Source organism: Misgurnus anguillicaudatus, chromosome 16 (genome assembly GCF_027580225.2).
Source record: "Misgurnus anguillicaudatus chromosome 16, ASM2758022v2, whole genome shotgun sequence".
Lineage (NCBI taxonomy): Eukaryota > Metazoa > Chordata > Actinopteri > Cypriniformes > Cobitidae > Misgurnus > Misgurnus anguillicaudatus.
The window spans coordinates 26,013,488-26,030,199 of NC_073352.2; the positions used below are offsets into that span (position 1 = coordinate 26,013,488).

Genomic DNA, 16,712 nt, shown 5'->3' on the forward strand with positions numbered 1-16,712 from the left:
ACTTTCAGTGCTTTTTAGCACTATTCTTTGGAGTGCACATGAAACTTTAGACTGTCAGTCTGTTAATATTTCAGCTTGATGTTCTAAATTCATAAAAAATAAAAACATTTTTCTTGAACACATGCAGCATTTTTCCAGTAAATAGAGACAAAAAGGAATGAATGACAGCAGCGTTTGACTGTTTATTACTTTCTTTTTCCTGTCACTGTATTGTTTTTAACTGCATTTTCTTACAAATGACAGTGAAATCACTTAACAAAAACTTTAAGTTTGTACCTTAAGGTATGAATTATGGCTAGTGTGTGTGTGTGTACACCTGCTTTTGGATGGATTGTTTAAAAAAATCGATTCTGCTACGTAACTCAGCAGCTGCTTATTGACAATTTCAGAAACCACAATAGATGTCACTTGTTTTAGTCTTAAAATATATGAAAGACCAGGAAACCAATAAGAAAACATAGCCTAAAATTGTATCGTTTAACAATACAAGTATACAATTTTTAATTTAAAAATACATTTTATAACAGAAATTATAATGGGAAATTATTACAAAACGTAATATCTCATATACATTTTAGACACCATCAGTACAAATCACTGGAATAAAAAAAACTTTCAAAAAGCATCATCTCAAGCGCATTCATCATTCTCAACCATCAGAAACAAAAATGTACATAGTGAAGACCAGGAGTTGGTGCAGTATTCATCGGCCAGTTTCTGCCTATCCATCCGACCAGGGCACGGATCATTTTCCACCACCGGGGAACCGGACAACGGTGACGGGACTGCAGAACGCGCACGCATCATCCGGAAGTGCGCATCCTCAGGTGCGGTCCTGCACACGCGCGCTTTAACCAGCGCCGTGTTATCACGACATAATCTTTTATGCTTCTTCAACGACCTGTTGATCTGCTTCCAGTATACTTTGGTGTTGGATGAGTATTGCAGGCAGGAGGAGGGCTTCCCTACATACTCGCACTCGAAACCATTTCTAGCGTTTTTGCAAGTGACTCCCAAAATAAACCTGTCACCCTTGCGTGCTGCGACCCAGGTGCAATTCGTTCCTTCCTTCAAAGAAAATCTTCCTTTTGGAGCAGATTTATCCCGCTTCTCTCCTCTTATTTTCTCTCCAGGTGGTCGTGCCTTCTTCTCTTTGCCTATCACGCCGTCCGCCTGTAGGAAAAGTGTCGCGACGCAGGCAAATATCAAAACGAGAGCGACTTCTAGGCGCATCGTTTACGGATTATTTTCAAAGTGCAAAGAAAAATAAATGCAACGTGTGGACACAAAAATTGGAGAGCGGGTTAAATTGTCAACCGCACCAAAATAATACAAAATTATCGCAATATGAGCCTATAACTACATATTACTATAATAACTTTTGACTATTGTGGTTGAAGTAAGCCGTTTAAAAGATACGACGGTTCCTGACCGAGCCATTTATAGGGATAGCGCATCTCGCGCGTGCACGCGGCCACACGCCTCCCAGCTTTCACATTACATTCACGTGCTTTTAACACACATTTGAAAAAACAGTGATGTAGTGTACTTTAATACTTTCTGGAGTTAACCGTTGTAAATTTTAATATAGCATACTACATTATTTTGTAGCCAATATAACTAACTATATAACTCATACTGTTTTGTAGCATGCTTCAATATTTACTATGGTAGCATAACGAATTTTAACTTCCGTTTACTATAGTAAATACTGAAGTATGGGCTATGGTGTTTTGAATTCGTTTTTAATTGGTCAATATGTTATTTAACGAGTTGTAAATTGGCATATGGGAGTTTCTAAGGCAGCCGATATAGACAGTAGAAAAGTAGCGAATAATATAAATGTTTTTTTACTTAAATCGATCAAATAAAATATAGCTAATTTTTAATAATTAGTGTAGTGATAAAAATATTGTTTAAGTGGTAACATTTTGTATAGAAAATGAAGTTTTACCCTTACAAATCTATAGGCTACTTTATCTACACTCTTTCCAACACAATAGCGCCTCCTGCTGCACTCTTATGAAATCAACATCAGACAAAGCAAAGTTTAAACAACCAAAATGCAATTTATTCACACACGTGATATATGCGAGACAGTTTTGTGTTACTTCATTGTGCAGTAACAAAATATTGATTTGAAAAAAATCATTAAATTCCAAAATTGACATGAACAAAGATTAATAATTGCTGATGTAGAAGTATTATTTATTGTTAGTTCATGTTAGCTAATTCATGAACAAATGTTAACAAATATAACCCTAATGTTACCAAAAATACTGATCCATACTGTAATAATTCAGCTCTTATGAACACATAGCATAGATTTGGAAATAGGAATAATACAACTTATAGTTTTACACAAATATACAATTTAGTTGCAACACCTTATAGTATAGTTTAACTATAATGTCATGTTATATTGAATTGCCCTAAATTCATAGAGACACAAATAGTTTGTCTTCATCCATCCAGCTCTTTACATTTGCTGTACTTCAGTGGGGTTTGTTGTCTGAGAGATACGAAAAATGTTTTAGATTAATTAATAAATGTACAAATTTAGTTTGAGGTATTCAAAACATAAGTCCTACCTTTTAGTTTTTGAACCACCCTATGAAGTAGGAACACACACGCTGAAAGGAGCGCCAGCAGTAGTACTGGGCAAGTTTCTGTGCTTCACTCAGGGGTACTGGATCGGTTGGCATTGGCAGAGTTGGCATGGGTGTCATCATTTTCATTTGCGTTCTGTATTGAAATGGTTTGACTTGATTTGTGCCCTTAGTTTTGGATGCTTGGAGCTGTGGTTTTGCTCTTTGATCTGGACCTCTCTGGTGTGCTTTCTTCTGCTCGGGTTTAGCCAAGGTTGGTCTGAGGGGCCTGTCCAATGGCACAGCATCAGATGAGGATGAGGTTGCGAAGACCATCTGGGCCTCATCGGATGCTCTCTTGCACATCAGAGGTTTAATGACGCTCTGACCCTGGCAGGCGTTCTGCAGTTTGCGGAGATCCCACATGATCTGGGTGAAATAATGCCGTGGATTGTTGTTGTAGTTGCGGCAGACGTTAGGTTTTCCCCTATACTCGCACCAGTAAGAACTTGTTTGTCCACGGCACACGATGCGTAGTATTGTCAGATCTTGTTGTCCTGTCACTTTCATGTAGCAGTTGTCTTTAGTGCGCTTGGGAGCGAATTGGATCGGGTTTTCCCAAATGCTCTCCCTGTAATCTGCATTGTGATCCTGAGCCACAGCAGCCCAGAGGCAGCATGTTAGCAGGAGCGTGCTTGTGACTTTCCACATGTTGTGAGGAGTTAACTTTGGCAGAAGACTGCATGCAGGGTTGGACTCCTCACTCTATTTAATGTCTTTGCTTAACATGAGGTTATGGGAATTGGTCATCTGGCGATTGTCAAACAAGGTTGGCACACATATGAAACCAGTTGGGAGGAACCTTCAGAAATGTTGGGCAAAACATTGAGTGCCCCTTTACACACCCAAATCTGGAACCTTTTAAGTATATGTTACATAATTCAAAAGAGTACACCACAACTATATATTTTTACCACTCACATTTTGTTTGTTTATGATGTTTGAAAACAAACTCTCCCTTCCTTCAATTAACACAAAGTCGACAAGAGAATTTAAAGAGCACCTATTGCTAAAAACAACATTATTTGGTGTAATACAATGTGTTTGTGTGGTTTAAAACACATTATTTTCCACATACCATACATTATTGTTGCTCCTATACCTAGGGTGACCACCCGTCCCGCGTAGCGCGTGAACGCACAGCGTTTGAAGCCCAATTCACGCGTCCCGCAAATTGAGACCGTGTCACGCATAATCAATGCTTGCTTAAAAAAGTTGGTCGCTCTATATCCTCGAGCCCCAGGCAGCCAAACGAACATTACTAGACAGTTCAGGTTCGCTCGCCACTCGCTACTCGCACGCTACTGTTGCCCCTCAGCTGAACTGCTGACTAGGTTGTTGTCAACTTTTCGTTGTTGTCATGACAGCGCAGTCCGCACGCAGCCACGCACGTGCATCCCTTTTAGATGCGCGCTTTCCAATTCGAAAAATGGAGAAAGAGACTGAGTCTGACTCTGCACCGCCATCATCAATTAAAAAGAGAAGGTGTGGGTACAAGAAAGACTGGGAAAATAAATATTTGTGGCTGAAAGTCCAAAAGATGTTTCCAGAACACTGAACAGTTTTTTTTCCTGCGCCTGGCTTTACTAACACCTTCCTCCCTCTTCTCGTTCCGTGAACCCCTGGAGTTGTGAGTTAATACTTTTTTAACTGTTTCTGTGTTGTTGAGCAACTTCAATTCCTGTTAATTCTATAATTTTATATTATAATTTATTTAAAGTGAATAAATTATAATGAAAAATAAATTAAATAGCTTAAGTAAATCGTAAGTGTAAGTGCATCTGTCAATTTATTGAATGTTCAAAATATTATGAATCTTTGTTTAAAAAAAATACACATTGGTTGGCCTATTCATGAGCATTACATCATGTTTAGGGGAATAGGGCATTATTAATAAGCCATGTACACTGCAAAAAATGATTTTCAAGAAAAAAATGTCTTGGTATTTTTGTCTTGTTTTCAGTAAAAATATCTAAAAATTCTTAAATTAAGATGCTTTTTCTTAAGGAGCAAAATGACCCAAGAAAATAAGTCTAGTTTTAGACCAAAAATATCAAATTTAAGTGATTTTGTGCATAAAACAAGGAAAAAAACTTAAATTTAGTGTTTTAGAAAAATTTTCAAGATTTTTTGCTTACCCCATTGGCAGATTTTTTTGTTTTGTGCACAAAATCACTTAAATTTGATATTTTTGGTCTAAAAACTAGACTTATTTTCTTGGGACGTTTTGCTCATCAAGAAAAAGCATCTTCATTTAAGAATTTTTATATATTTTTACTGAAAACAAGACAAAAATACAAGAATTTTTTTCCTAGAAAATAATTTTTTTTTGCAGTGTAAGGTGGCATGTGCTAGAAATGGGTAAACCACTATCAATAAGTCGGCCCGTGGGTCGGGTGCACCGCCGGGTCAGGGAGTGTCCCACATTGTCCCTCAGAAACACACCCCTTGTCCCCCTTTGGGCTTATTAGCAGGAGGTCACCCTACCTATACCCTGTCTCACTGTAGCACGTTGATTTTGTACAAAGAGATTAGCTCACAATGCAATACTGACAGGAGTTAATATCGTCTTTACTACACTGCAAAAATATCTTTCTTACTCATTAAAAAAAAAAAATCTTAAATTAAGATGCATTTTCTTGATGAGCAAAATGACCTAAGAAAATAGGTCTAGGTTTAGACAAAAAACATAAAATTTAAGTTAATTTTGTGCTTAAAAAAATCTGCCTATTGGGTATGAAAAAAATTCTTAAAACTTTTTCCCAATAACTTAGTTTAGTAAAATTCTAGAAAAAAATTCTCACCCCTTTAAGGAAATAAACAAGTATTTAATAAAGAAAGTAGTCCACTTTTAATGCATGACCTAAAGAAAAATCATTGACCAATCAACTACCTTTTCTGTTGAATATTTTAAAGGACACTTATTGCTGCCTTTTTCTAATATTTTCCTAAAAAATATTTTTAAAAGCCTTTATATAGTCAAATCTTTCTGTACTGTAAATTACTCATGATTCTTTAGAATAGCTCAATGATTTCTGTTTAGGCCCACCAAATATAAATTGTTATAGGAAATAATTAGCTTTTTTAAGATAATGTACACTTTTTTGTCTTTAGAAAGATATTTTTCATACCCATATTGTATGATAACTACAACTTGCTTAATAATTTGGAACAGCATAATTGGCAAAGTATCTTTTGACATTTTTATTTTATTTAAAGGAACAGTTTGTAAGAAATTTATATCAATTAATCATAAAATGGCCCAGATATGTCACTAGACATTAAGAAATCATTATCATTACAAATACTTATATGACTAACAGCAGTGGTCTGGCCAGGATATTGTCATTTAAAAAGTGGAGTTGCAGCCCTCAACTGATGTTTATGTTGTCATTTTGTGTGTTGCCCACCAGTTGTGTGATTGCAGTACCAGTTTTAGCCACAAGTTTTGTGATTGCAATACCAGTTTTGGCCACAATCCTACATACTGTTCCTTTAAATATAATAACATCCACACTGTCATATAACTGTTGAGGGTAAAATCAAATTTGTAAACTTACTGACTGGATTGGAAAAATAAACAAAAATGGCATGTGCATAATAATTTGGAACGCTGCAAAAGACGCATTCCAACAGGTTTTATCGTAGCTTTTGTCCAACTCCATTGACTTGTATTAGATGTGCTGTGAGGTACAGTATTACTCCGTGCCGGGAACGTTGTTTGTATTCTTGCAATTGGCAAAGGTGGATTATCGCCACCAACTGGGCTGGAGTGTCTATTATTCAAGCTCTCAACGGAAGAATGTACGGGTGTGAGGCGTTTGGAAAAATAGGTCCACAAGTTTACAAAGAACGGTAAAACACCTGTTCGAAAGCATCTTTTGCAGCGATTTTTGTGTGAGCATATCAGTGAACACCCCTGACCACTCGGTGAGTTTCACGTCTTTGTAAACGAAAGTTTAATGCATTTTAGGAAGGATTGTTCCTGTGCACATATAAACCCATTATAGAGGTGCGGGGTGATACAACAAACACCTGAAAATTCTCGGGCCAGCATCATATGTCCAAATTTAAGTCGAAACCGTTCTATTTCATCATAACTGAAAATATCTGAAAACAGGGCTTTAAGTGTAAAATACCGAACTTGTCCTTTAAAGTCTATTTTAGAGAGATTTATGCTTTTATCTTGATGCTTATTATGAATCAAGACTTTTGTAAAGGTTTTTGCCTTTATTAGATGGACAGCATGATGTGATATGACAGGAATTTATAGGGTGGAGAGAGGGATACAGGATCAGCAAAGGACCTTGAGCTAGGATTCGAACTCGTGTCGCCGAAAATGCATCTGCACCATAAGTCAGAGCACTAAGCCATTGGCTCTGACGTAAAGGTTAATTTCTAAACCAGCCGTTTTTAAAAGTTTGATCTGGATTTTCCCTTGTATTTTTCCTTAAACGCATCCATCCATTCTTATCTATTTACAGTGGTTAATCTTGAATGCATAACAGCAGGGATTTTACTTGAATCAGAAATTTTATTCACAATATTTTACAGTTCCAGCCAGCTTCACCACATGGACTTAAAAACCAACGGCACTGACAACCAGTCCCACCACAACTAAACATCTTGAGCAAGATTGAACACCAAGTATGCGCATGCTACTGTAAGCTTGAAATGGCAAAACAGTGAGATTTCGAGGTGAACAGAGAGAGACCTTTCTGTTTATGAATCAAGTACAACACTTTATATGAGGCCCTTATAACACTGTCATATACAAAATGTAGCATTGCGTTAACATAAAGGTTCTGAGCAAAACAGCGTAGCACCTGACAGAATGTCTTGAACAATAATCTAGAGTTTGGTGATGTTGTTGTCTATGGCTATGACAGCGTTATGTAGGCTCTGTTCATCAAGTAAAGTGTGAGGAGAAGTCTTATGTTCACACAAGAAAGTGTCCTATATGAGGTACATTTTTGTGTTTCCCAGTTTATAGTAATGTTACATTGTTACACTGTTATGTTACCCAAATAAATAATAAGACACTCCACTTTTTTTGAAAATTTGCTCATTTTTAAGCTCCCCCAAAGTTAAACATCCGATCCCTACCGTTTTGGAATCCATTGAGCCGATCTCCGGGCCCGGCACCACCACGCCCAGCACAGCCCAGCACAATGCACCGAATCCGACCAGACCACCAGCACAACACACAAAAAAAAATCACCAGAGAGTCTCAACACCCCTCCCACTTAAAACCTGACTCCTCCGTAGCCACATCGTGCACCAAGACAGACGAAAAACCAAAAGTTGCGACCCTCCAAGCAGACACGGCCAAGAACTACACTCCCATTCCGGCACAACAATCAAGGACCCCGCCGCCGCAACATGGCTGCAGGAGGCGCAACGACACCACATAGTGCCCAAAATAGTCCCCTGCCAATGAAAGTTACTAAGGGGACCATTTTCAGCTGCTGCGCAACATCATTGCGCCTGCCGCAGCCATGCCACCGCAGCAAAGTCCCTAACCATCATGCCAGAATGAGAGCACAGTTCCCAGCCACATATCAGCCTAGAAAATCGCAACTTTCAACTTTCTGTCGGTCCCAGTACACAATGCCACCACAGAAGAGTCAAGTCCCAAATAGGAAAAATATCGAAACTCGGGTCATTCCTGAGCGCGATGCCAATGGTCCAATCAGACTCAATGGACCACGCCAAGCCATGCCAAAAGTAGCAGCACCAGACCCAGAGATCAGCTGAATGGACTCCAAAACACCAAAAATCAAACGTTTAACTCCAGGGGAGCCGGAAAACTAGCATATTTTCAAAAAAAGTGGAGTGTCCCTTTAAAGTGAGCAATTGACAAAACACTTTTAGCAGATATCGGCTGCATATTTATGCTTTACTGATCTCAGCCACAAAAACCAAATCCTGACCATTCTTTATACTGTCTACGGCTAACCAATCCAAGAAAGGCAACAATCTGTTCACCCTTGAAATGGCTTGACAACATCTATCATTACAGAGCTATATTATTAGCACAAGCTCATACAGTTAGCACTTAGAAAACCTATTACAAATGTTTGACTTATATTTGTGGCTTATGGGTGGCTGGCTTGCTCTGTTTCAACTACAATCTCTGAGTAAAAATTCAGTGGACTTGACTTCAGCACATGACTTGCACAATGTTAAAAACCACAACAAACAAGCAAAGTATGCAGCAGCGGTAGCATTGTTATGCCCGTCATGTAATGTAAACAAAGACACGTGTAGTCATTAAAACAGCCATGTAGGGTGAAGCCTCCCTGAATCTGTGACGGGATGTGACATCAGAGAAGAGCTCTTTAAGGGAACTGTCCATAAAACAGCGCTATAATTTCATAGGTGCAAAAGGATCGAATTGTTTTGGAAGCACGGACAGAATATCCCAGCTTTAACTGTGAGTATCCTTTTCTTATACGTTGTCTGTGTGTGAGCTGTGGATACACCTGCTGTGGATAGAGAAGAAATTCCCAGTGAGAGATAAACATGGCATGTTTGTTGTTAAATGAGCCTTTTCCAGTTTGTAGGCCAATTTAAACAACTCACATTCCATAAAGCTTCAATTCCAGTTTCCAATAGCACTGTGTGAGAAAAGAAACAAATATTGCAGAATTACACCCGTTGTGCAGTTTCAGAGACGCATATAAAAGGAGATACAAGTGAACCGTAGGACGTGAGATGTGAGATGAGATTTAAGACAGTCAAGAAACGAAACACACAGCAAGCAAAGAGATGTTTGAAGTCAAACATTGGCAGATAGGTGCGATATGGGCCAGTGGTTAATGATGGACCTTAAAACACATTTCACACAAAAGCCATACAGAAGTATCTTGTGAGTTATTCTGGCTCTGATGATGGAAAGAAAACAAAATTCATGCTGTTAGTCTAACAGAGAAATAAAAATAAGATGGATATATGTAACCAGTGGCGGCCGGTGACTTCTTTTTCGAGGGCGCTCGATGCGAAGTTCGTCACAACATGTATGTAGCCCGTCATGTGTGTAATTTCAAAATATGTGTTTGGCACGTCGAGCGATCCCATGTGCATCACGTGTTTTGTCAAACAAGTGCCCGCTGCAGTCGCGCCCAAAGGGTTTATGATAAAAGAGACGCTTGTGTTTGCCAGATACTCGCATAATCTCATGCATAATCAGAGTTTACTGTTAAGGGAGTGTCTTGCGTGCATTTTGTGAACGTCTCTTTTATCATAAACGGTTTTGACGCGTGTGCAGCAGGCCCTTATTTTGACAAAATGCGTGATGAACATGGTTTACATGACGCAACAAACACATACTTTGAAAACGCAAGCAACACACGACACTCCGAACACTTATTTTAAATTTGCGCCCCTCGAATAAGCAGTCACGAGCCGCTACTATATGTAACCCAGCCTGTGAAAACAGAGGAAAAAGTCTTTTTTGTTTTCTACATAAAATCATCCTATATAATATAAAGAAAATGAGCCTTGATATCTTTAATATGCATATTGTCAAAGATGTTACTTTGATGATGCTCCCAATCCTATAATAAGATTATGAGACTTGGATTTCATAGACAGGGTCACATAGAAAGTCATGTTGAAAGGATCAGACAAAAGCACACCGACGTGTTTTTGTAAAAAGATGAAAGAAATGTGCTTGTTAGGGAGAAAGAGGTACTGTACAGTAATGTCCATATCCTTTCTCTGTAGCTTTCAGTACCTTTCTGTAGTTAAAAACAGGCTCTCGATTTCAAGAGTCACCAGTCGGGATGGCGAGGGGGTGCAGAGGCTCGTGGGAATCGAGTCATAGTGTCATAGGTAGGTATGCTTGAGACAGAGGGAAAAACCGTCAAGAAGGCCGGAGAGTATATTTAACAACCTCCATCTCTCCATCCATCTTCAACTTGATGTTATAGAAGAGCAGGACGGTGCTTTGACATGACAGACAGAGCACTAATGCTGTCAATTAAAGGTGCTGCAGCCAATTATTATTTGTAATGACTTATATGTAATGATATCAGATATCTCAGATACAGTATATGTCCTACTGTAAAAAACATAAAAGTGTGGATGCCAATCTGTGCTTTTTTAAACATTCATGCTTATGAATTATGCTGAATTATGATGTCTTTGAAGGGAGGGGTTTTGTCACTTACAGCACCTTAAATAGCAGCACATTAAAATAAGTGTATGCATTAATTAAAAATCAGTGGCATGTAGAATTTAATAAGACCCACATAAGGCAAATTCAATATAAGGTTGTGTCACAGGTTTATGATTCGTCTAAGCTATTAATGAAACAGAAAAATGAGAATTCATTTTTTTTGTCTAATCTTAATATTTTAATAGGTATACTATGTAACTTAAGGTCAAAATAGTTTTAATTCATTTAAACCATATTTAAAAACCATGAAGCCGCACTTCTCATGCTAATCTCAAAGTATTGCAGTACCCTTTTTTTGTAGGATGTACACGTACATGTATAGGCTCTGTGTGCCATTCGAGCTCACCATCCTGACCTCCGTTACACCTGTCAGATGGCATCCAGAATAGCTTAAACTGAAAATCATGCTGTTAGTGATGATGAGTTGCATACCATAGATTAACCAATCACATGCCTGGTTAGAAATTCAAGAGTCACATGCAAAGCGAAGCCAGGCAAATATGTAAATAAATGCATGAAAACACAAATTTAACTTGTTACTTTAAACCAGTTTGGTTGTAATATCTTAATGTATGCATTGTATCTCTTTTTAAAGGGTTAATTCACCCAAAAAGGAAAATAAAGTCACCCTCATGTCATTCCAAACCCGCAAGACCTCCGATCATCCCCGGAAACACAGTCCAAGATGCCCCAGATCCAGTCCGAGAGCTTGTCGACCCTCCACCGAAAAACCACCTACGGCACACTGTCCATGTCCAGAAAGCAAACAAAAACATCACAAAAGTAGTCCATGTGACACCAGTGGGCCAGCCAGAACCCGTTGACGCATCGAAAATACATCTGGTCCAAAAATAACTTTATTCAGCATTGTCCTCCCTCTCGCATTCTGTTGGGAATGCGCGTGCACAATGACACTGCTGACGTACAACGCTGCTGACGTGTTATCCTCAGACATGTTTGCGAAGATTTTTTTTCAAACTCACAGCGTGCGTCTCCCTCAGAAAAAAAGCTGGGGCGCACCAGATAACACGTCAGCAGCGTCACAACAGACCCAGAAGTGAAGACAATGCTGAACAAAGTCGTAATTTTTTTTATCCTTGGACCAAAATGCACCCTCGATGCCCCAACAAACTCCAACTGACCCACCGATGCCACATGGACTGCTTTGATGATGTTTTTGTTGCCTTTCTGGACATGGACAGCACACCGCACATACATCTTCAATGGAGGGTCAGAAAGCTCCCAGACCAAATCCAAAACATCCCAAACTGTGCCTCCAAAGACGAACGGAGGCCCCACGAGCCCGGAACGACATGAGGGTGAGTCATTAATTACCTTATTTTCATTTTTGGGTGAACTAACCCTTTAAGTGGCATGCACATGTGTGTGGAAAACAGAGATTGTTTATTTTCTCTATTAAATATGAAGTGTGTAATTTATGCACCAAACAAAAAATAAAATTGAATCTATTTGAGTGGCCCAACTGAGCTTAAAATTGAAGGTGTCTGCTTATGGGTGGGGCTATCCTAAATTTTGTTAGTGCAACATATAGAAATGACACACTTCACCTTTACATTAGTCATCATGCTAATGCCAGCAACAAAGAGGAAACACGAATAGCCGACTCCCAGGTGCTTGTTTGTATGAAGGGCAACTTCAAACCAAGCATGCATCAGACCTCTGATATCTCATTATCATTACTAATCACCTCAATCAATCCTTTTCCCCCAATGCATGCAATAGATTGATGTAACCCACGCGAGGTGTATATGGTTTACCTTGTCATTACAGGGTGTTGGACACCTTCTAACTGTTCATTATAATAACCATTATTACCAATTTCCCTACTGAAATAAAAACATTACACAGAAAAAAAATCATAAACAAAACATGATGTGACACAAAATGGCATGCAACCATCGGGAACAAGCCTCATTTTCAATATGTGCTTTTGAAAGCAGGTTCACGCTAGATTGCGTGGTTAAGTACGAAACAGTTACATAGAAAATGTAGTTAAGGTTTCTGTTTTATCAGCCCTTTGTGTAAAACAAGGGAGCTTTTGAAGGTTAACACAATAACACAAGCAATGCCCATCACCAGGGAAGCATTACAAGGCATGTAGCTTAATTCAGCACCATTAGGCAGAAAGATTTACGTACAAAACACGAAACGTTTTTCCAAATAGCGGTGGAGTGGACAGCAAAAGTGTAACAGGAAAAGAGCTTACGTTTTCATAGGAATTGTCTCAATGCTAAAAAGATACAAGACAAGCAAATATGTTACAGAGATGCACCGCAGTGATATAGAGACATCACACAGATGTCAAGATGAATTCTCAAGTCAAGACACTTGGTGATTTATCAATCGGAATGACTCCAGATTGTAAACACATGAAAGTTTGAAAAATGCTATAAGCAAAACACCGTATAATATACTGTACATATCTTTTTTTATAAAGTGCAAAGTGCTTAAAAGAAGGACATAAAGAATGGAGAAAGGCGGAAATAGCAAGAATGGTTATCATAATGTGAAATGCCAAGTCCCCGAGACAGAGGATCTAGAGGCCGCAGATAAGAGGAAAAGATGAAGAGCACAGAGAGAAATAAAAGATATGATTATTATTACCTAGTGTACATATTACTTAACCATAACAATTACCCTATAAGCCCAATTTTAGGACACTTACTCGTCATAAACATCCTCTGTGTCCATTCTACGGTAAAACTTGGCAAGCTTCACCGAGAGGATAATGCTAGGGAGCAAAAACAGTGTGGAACAGCCCAGTCCAAACCAGAATGTGTTCTGCAACAAATAAACACATGCTTACTTTAAACCACCCATGAGCCACACTTTTTCTGGAGCATGTATTATGACATTTCTAGATTCTTACATTTGATTACATTTTCAAATCCCAGTGTTTTGTTTTTAATAAGTGGTGTTCAGGGGCGTCATGCGCCAAATGTTTTTAAGGGGGCACAGAGTGCACAGCTACCCTTCATACTGTAATCATAATTATTAATGGAAGCCTCAGAGTGAAAAGATTTCTTCAAAGTTGATTAAAACTATGATATTTGTACTGTTTAATGTCACAATATATAGCCAATCCCAGTGTTAATCTATTACATGTGTTTATAGCTGGGGTACACTTTAATGAAACTAATAGTTGGTCTCACCATTGAATCCAGCAGGAAACTGCAGCCCAGGATCTCAACTGTGTCCACAATGTTGCTGAACGGTTTACAGGTAGCTACCTCCATGGACAGCTAAAATGAGACAGAAACGATGGTAAACCTACATTAACATAGACTGATAACCATCAATTCTTACAGATACTTTTGAAGTCTGTATAAAGTCCAATATTAAATGTATTCTCAGTTTGACACCACGGAAAAAAATGTAATATTAACCACCCAGCCAAATTGAAATGATTTAAAAATAAATACCAAATAAATACACAAAGTTATCAAAATCTTAAAAAACAGGCTGGATTTTCTGCTCTGAAATGCTGGGGGCGTGTCCCCAGTCGACGCTGAAGTCACACCCACTTGTGGGAAAGCTTTAAAGGGGCCATGGCATGAAAATCTGACTTTTTCCATGTTTAAGTGCTATGACTGGGTCCCCAGTGCTTCTATCAACCTAGAAAATGTGAAAAAGATCAACCCAGTAACTTAGTTTTGGTAAACTTTTCTCTACAAGCACATGAAAAAATAGGTTGTTGAAATTTGGCTCTCCTTATGATGTCATAAGGAGCTCTTATTATAATAATTAGGCCTGTCACGATAACAAATTTTGCTAGGCGATAAATTGCCTCGGAATTTATCGCGATAGACGATAACATTGATGCTCCGGGACCATTATAATAATGCAGATACACCTTTTCAAAGATCTATAAACTTTTATTTCTAAACAATAAGTAATACTGGAACTGGAAGACATTTTAAATATCCACAAGAAATGAACAAAATAACAGGATGATTGCGTTTTAGGTGCATATGCATGTTTGTCGTGTTGCCACTTTTAAGTGCTACGTTTTTACCACAAATGCGACATAACGGCTCGTTCAGGTTTAGTTGTTCACCTCGGTAATTAGGTTTAAATCCAAAGTACTCCCACACTGCAGCTGTAGCGTTTGGTTTTGAAACTTGGCTGTTTACACATGGTATAAGTGGACGAGAGAGACATATCACGTTTACACCTGGTATTTAAATCCGTCTCTTTTGTCCACTTTCGACCGCTTCTGTCCTGAATACTGTGAGGGGGTGGTCTGTCGAGACGGTGGGCGAGTCTCTCCGCTGTCATTTAAACGCCAGCGGGAGTAATTATGAGTTTATACGGACCCAAACTAATATTATGTCCACTGCTTGTTTAGCAAGTAAACATGCTGCACAGTATTTTCTACATGTATATGTTAGAGCTTTCTCTGAATTTTCAGCACAATTGATGAAATAAGATCGCGCAACTTTCACACGCTTGCAAAATGAAACTGCGGAGATCACCCGCTTTAGTTTATCAATGAAAGGCTAAAAATAGCACTGTTCACCTTGTGTCAGAAAAGACGTAAAACATTGTGATCCGATCGATGAAAACGCATGTTAATGACAAGGGTAAACAGCCTCTAGTAAATCCATCTTTTTCTCCAACTCTCGTCTCAACTAGTGTTTTCTCCTGCTACACTCCTCACGCGGCGCTCATCCTCCTCAGTACACCTACTGTGATAGGCTATGCCAGGAGTCCCCCCTCCCCACACAGATCATGCGACTGACAAATGACTGACGAGGGTTCACTCCTTGTCACTCGTTGCACGGAGCGGTCATACAGTCTCTTTGGTAGAGAGAGAGAGAGACAAGGAAAACAAACAAGCATGCAAATGTGAATTATCGCGGCCTAAAAAAATTATCGAGCTCATTTTATTTACCGTGCGATTAATCGATTTATCGTTTATCGCGACAGGCCTAATAATAATACCACCCCTTAATCTGCACTATCCAACCACAACACTGCTATTTAGTGCAGAAAAAAGCACAATTGAGTTTTAATTGCAACAAACCACCATCATTGTGATCAGTGTTTGAATTTCATCAGCTCATTTGCATGTTAAAAGACACACCCAAAACAGCACATTTTTGAACACACCTACAAAGTGGCAATTTTAACATGCTATAATACATTTTTTATATGGTATTTTGAGCTAAAACTTCACATCTGTGCTCTGAGGACAGTAAAGATTGATTTTACATCTCAAAAAAGTCTTATGGCATGGCCCCTTTAAAATACCACTACAACCTGAATGGATGCTTGTGATTGCGATAGGGGCGGGGCCATGCTCGGTGGCTCCAGTGCATCATCGAGCCACCATTTTAGCCAAATAATCCTGAATACAGAACAACCTGATCTCACGAATTTCCATGTTATAGGTCACAGAATATTTTGCTCATTTATCTGTGTCATTGTCACGGATCTCTGCATTTTTCTGTCTCCCTACCACGGACTTTCTTTTCCGTGTCAGTTTCATGCATTGGTTACTCAATTGTTTTTCCTATTTTCTTACCATTGTCGCGTGGGTTTGAACGACTTTCTGTTACATAAAATGACATCCTAACCCAAACCCAACTCTAACTCTAACGTCAGGTAGTATAACCAATAGTTAATGTGACATCCTAACCTAAACCCCAAATCTTACCCCAAACCTACTTGACAATGGTTTAAAAATAGAAAAAACAATTGAGTAACCAATACGTGAAACTGACACAGAAAAGAAAGTCTCTGGTACAGAAACGGAAAAATGCGGAGATCCGTGACAATGACACAGATAAATGAACAAAATATTCCATGACTATACCACTGAACATCTTTGTGAGATGTTGACACAGAAATGTGAAAAA

The 16,712-nt window shown here is 38.7% G+C and overlaps 3 protein-coding genes across 22 annotated transcripts in view; all 3 read right to left on the reverse strand.

Moving 5' to 3' along the window:
- Positions 1 to 630: 630 nt before the first annotated feature.
- Positions 631 to 1,233, reverse strand: LOC141350098 (fibroblast growth factor-binding protein 1-like). Its single transcript, XM_073854588.1, has one exon. It carries the CDS (start codon positions 1,231 to 1,233, stop codon positions 631 to 633), a length of 603 nt encoding a protein of 200 aa, XP_073710689.1.
- Positions 1,229 to 5,896, reverse strand: fgfbp2a (fibroblast growth factor binding protein 2a). The gene is made up of 3 exons (XM_073854398.1): positions 5,136 to 5,896; positions 2,592 to 3,744; positions 1,229 to 2,512 (listed from the first exon to the last, which is right to left on the reverse strand). Exon 2 carries the CDS (start codon positions 3,297 to 3,299, stop codon positions 2,595 to 2,597), a length of 705 nt encoding a protein of 234 aa, XP_073710499.1. The 5' UTR covers positions 3,300 to 3,744; positions 5,136 to 5,896; the 3' UTR covers positions 1,229 to 2,512; positions 2,592 to 2,594.
- Positions 5,897 to 8,859: 2,963 nt separating this feature from the next.
- prom1a (prominin 1a) overlaps positions 8,860 to 16,712 on the reverse strand; it is a 75,161-nt gene continuing 67,308 nt past the window's right edge. For 5 of the 20 annotated variants that reach the window (XM_055177559.2, XM_055177558.2, XM_055177561.2 and 2 more), the window contains 8 exons: positions 14,004 to 14,093; positions 13,517 to 13,632; positions 13,058 to 13,081; positions 12,609 to 12,677; positions 11,145 to 11,225; positions 10,387 to 10,493; positions 9,234 to 9,268; positions 8,860 to 9,136 (listed from right to left, as the gene is read on the reverse strand). In XM_055177559.2, the coding sequence (XP_055033534.2) occupies positions 10,424 to 10,493; positions 11,145 to 11,225; positions 12,609 to 12,677; positions 13,058 to 13,081; positions 13,517 to 13,632; positions 14,004 to 14,093 (450 nt within the window). In that variant the 3' untranslated portion in view covers positions 8,860 to 9,136; positions 9,234 to 9,268; positions 10,387 to 10,423. Of the gene's footprint in view, positions 9,137 to 9,233; positions 9,269 to 10,386; positions 10,494 to 11,144; positions 11,226 to 12,608; positions 12,678 to 12,709; positions 13,388 to 13,512; positions 13,633 to 14,003; positions 14,094 to 16,712 lie in introns of those variants that run through there. The other 15 variants (XM_055177569.2, XM_055177571.2, XM_055177572.2 and 12 more) reach the window with 13 other exon arrangements.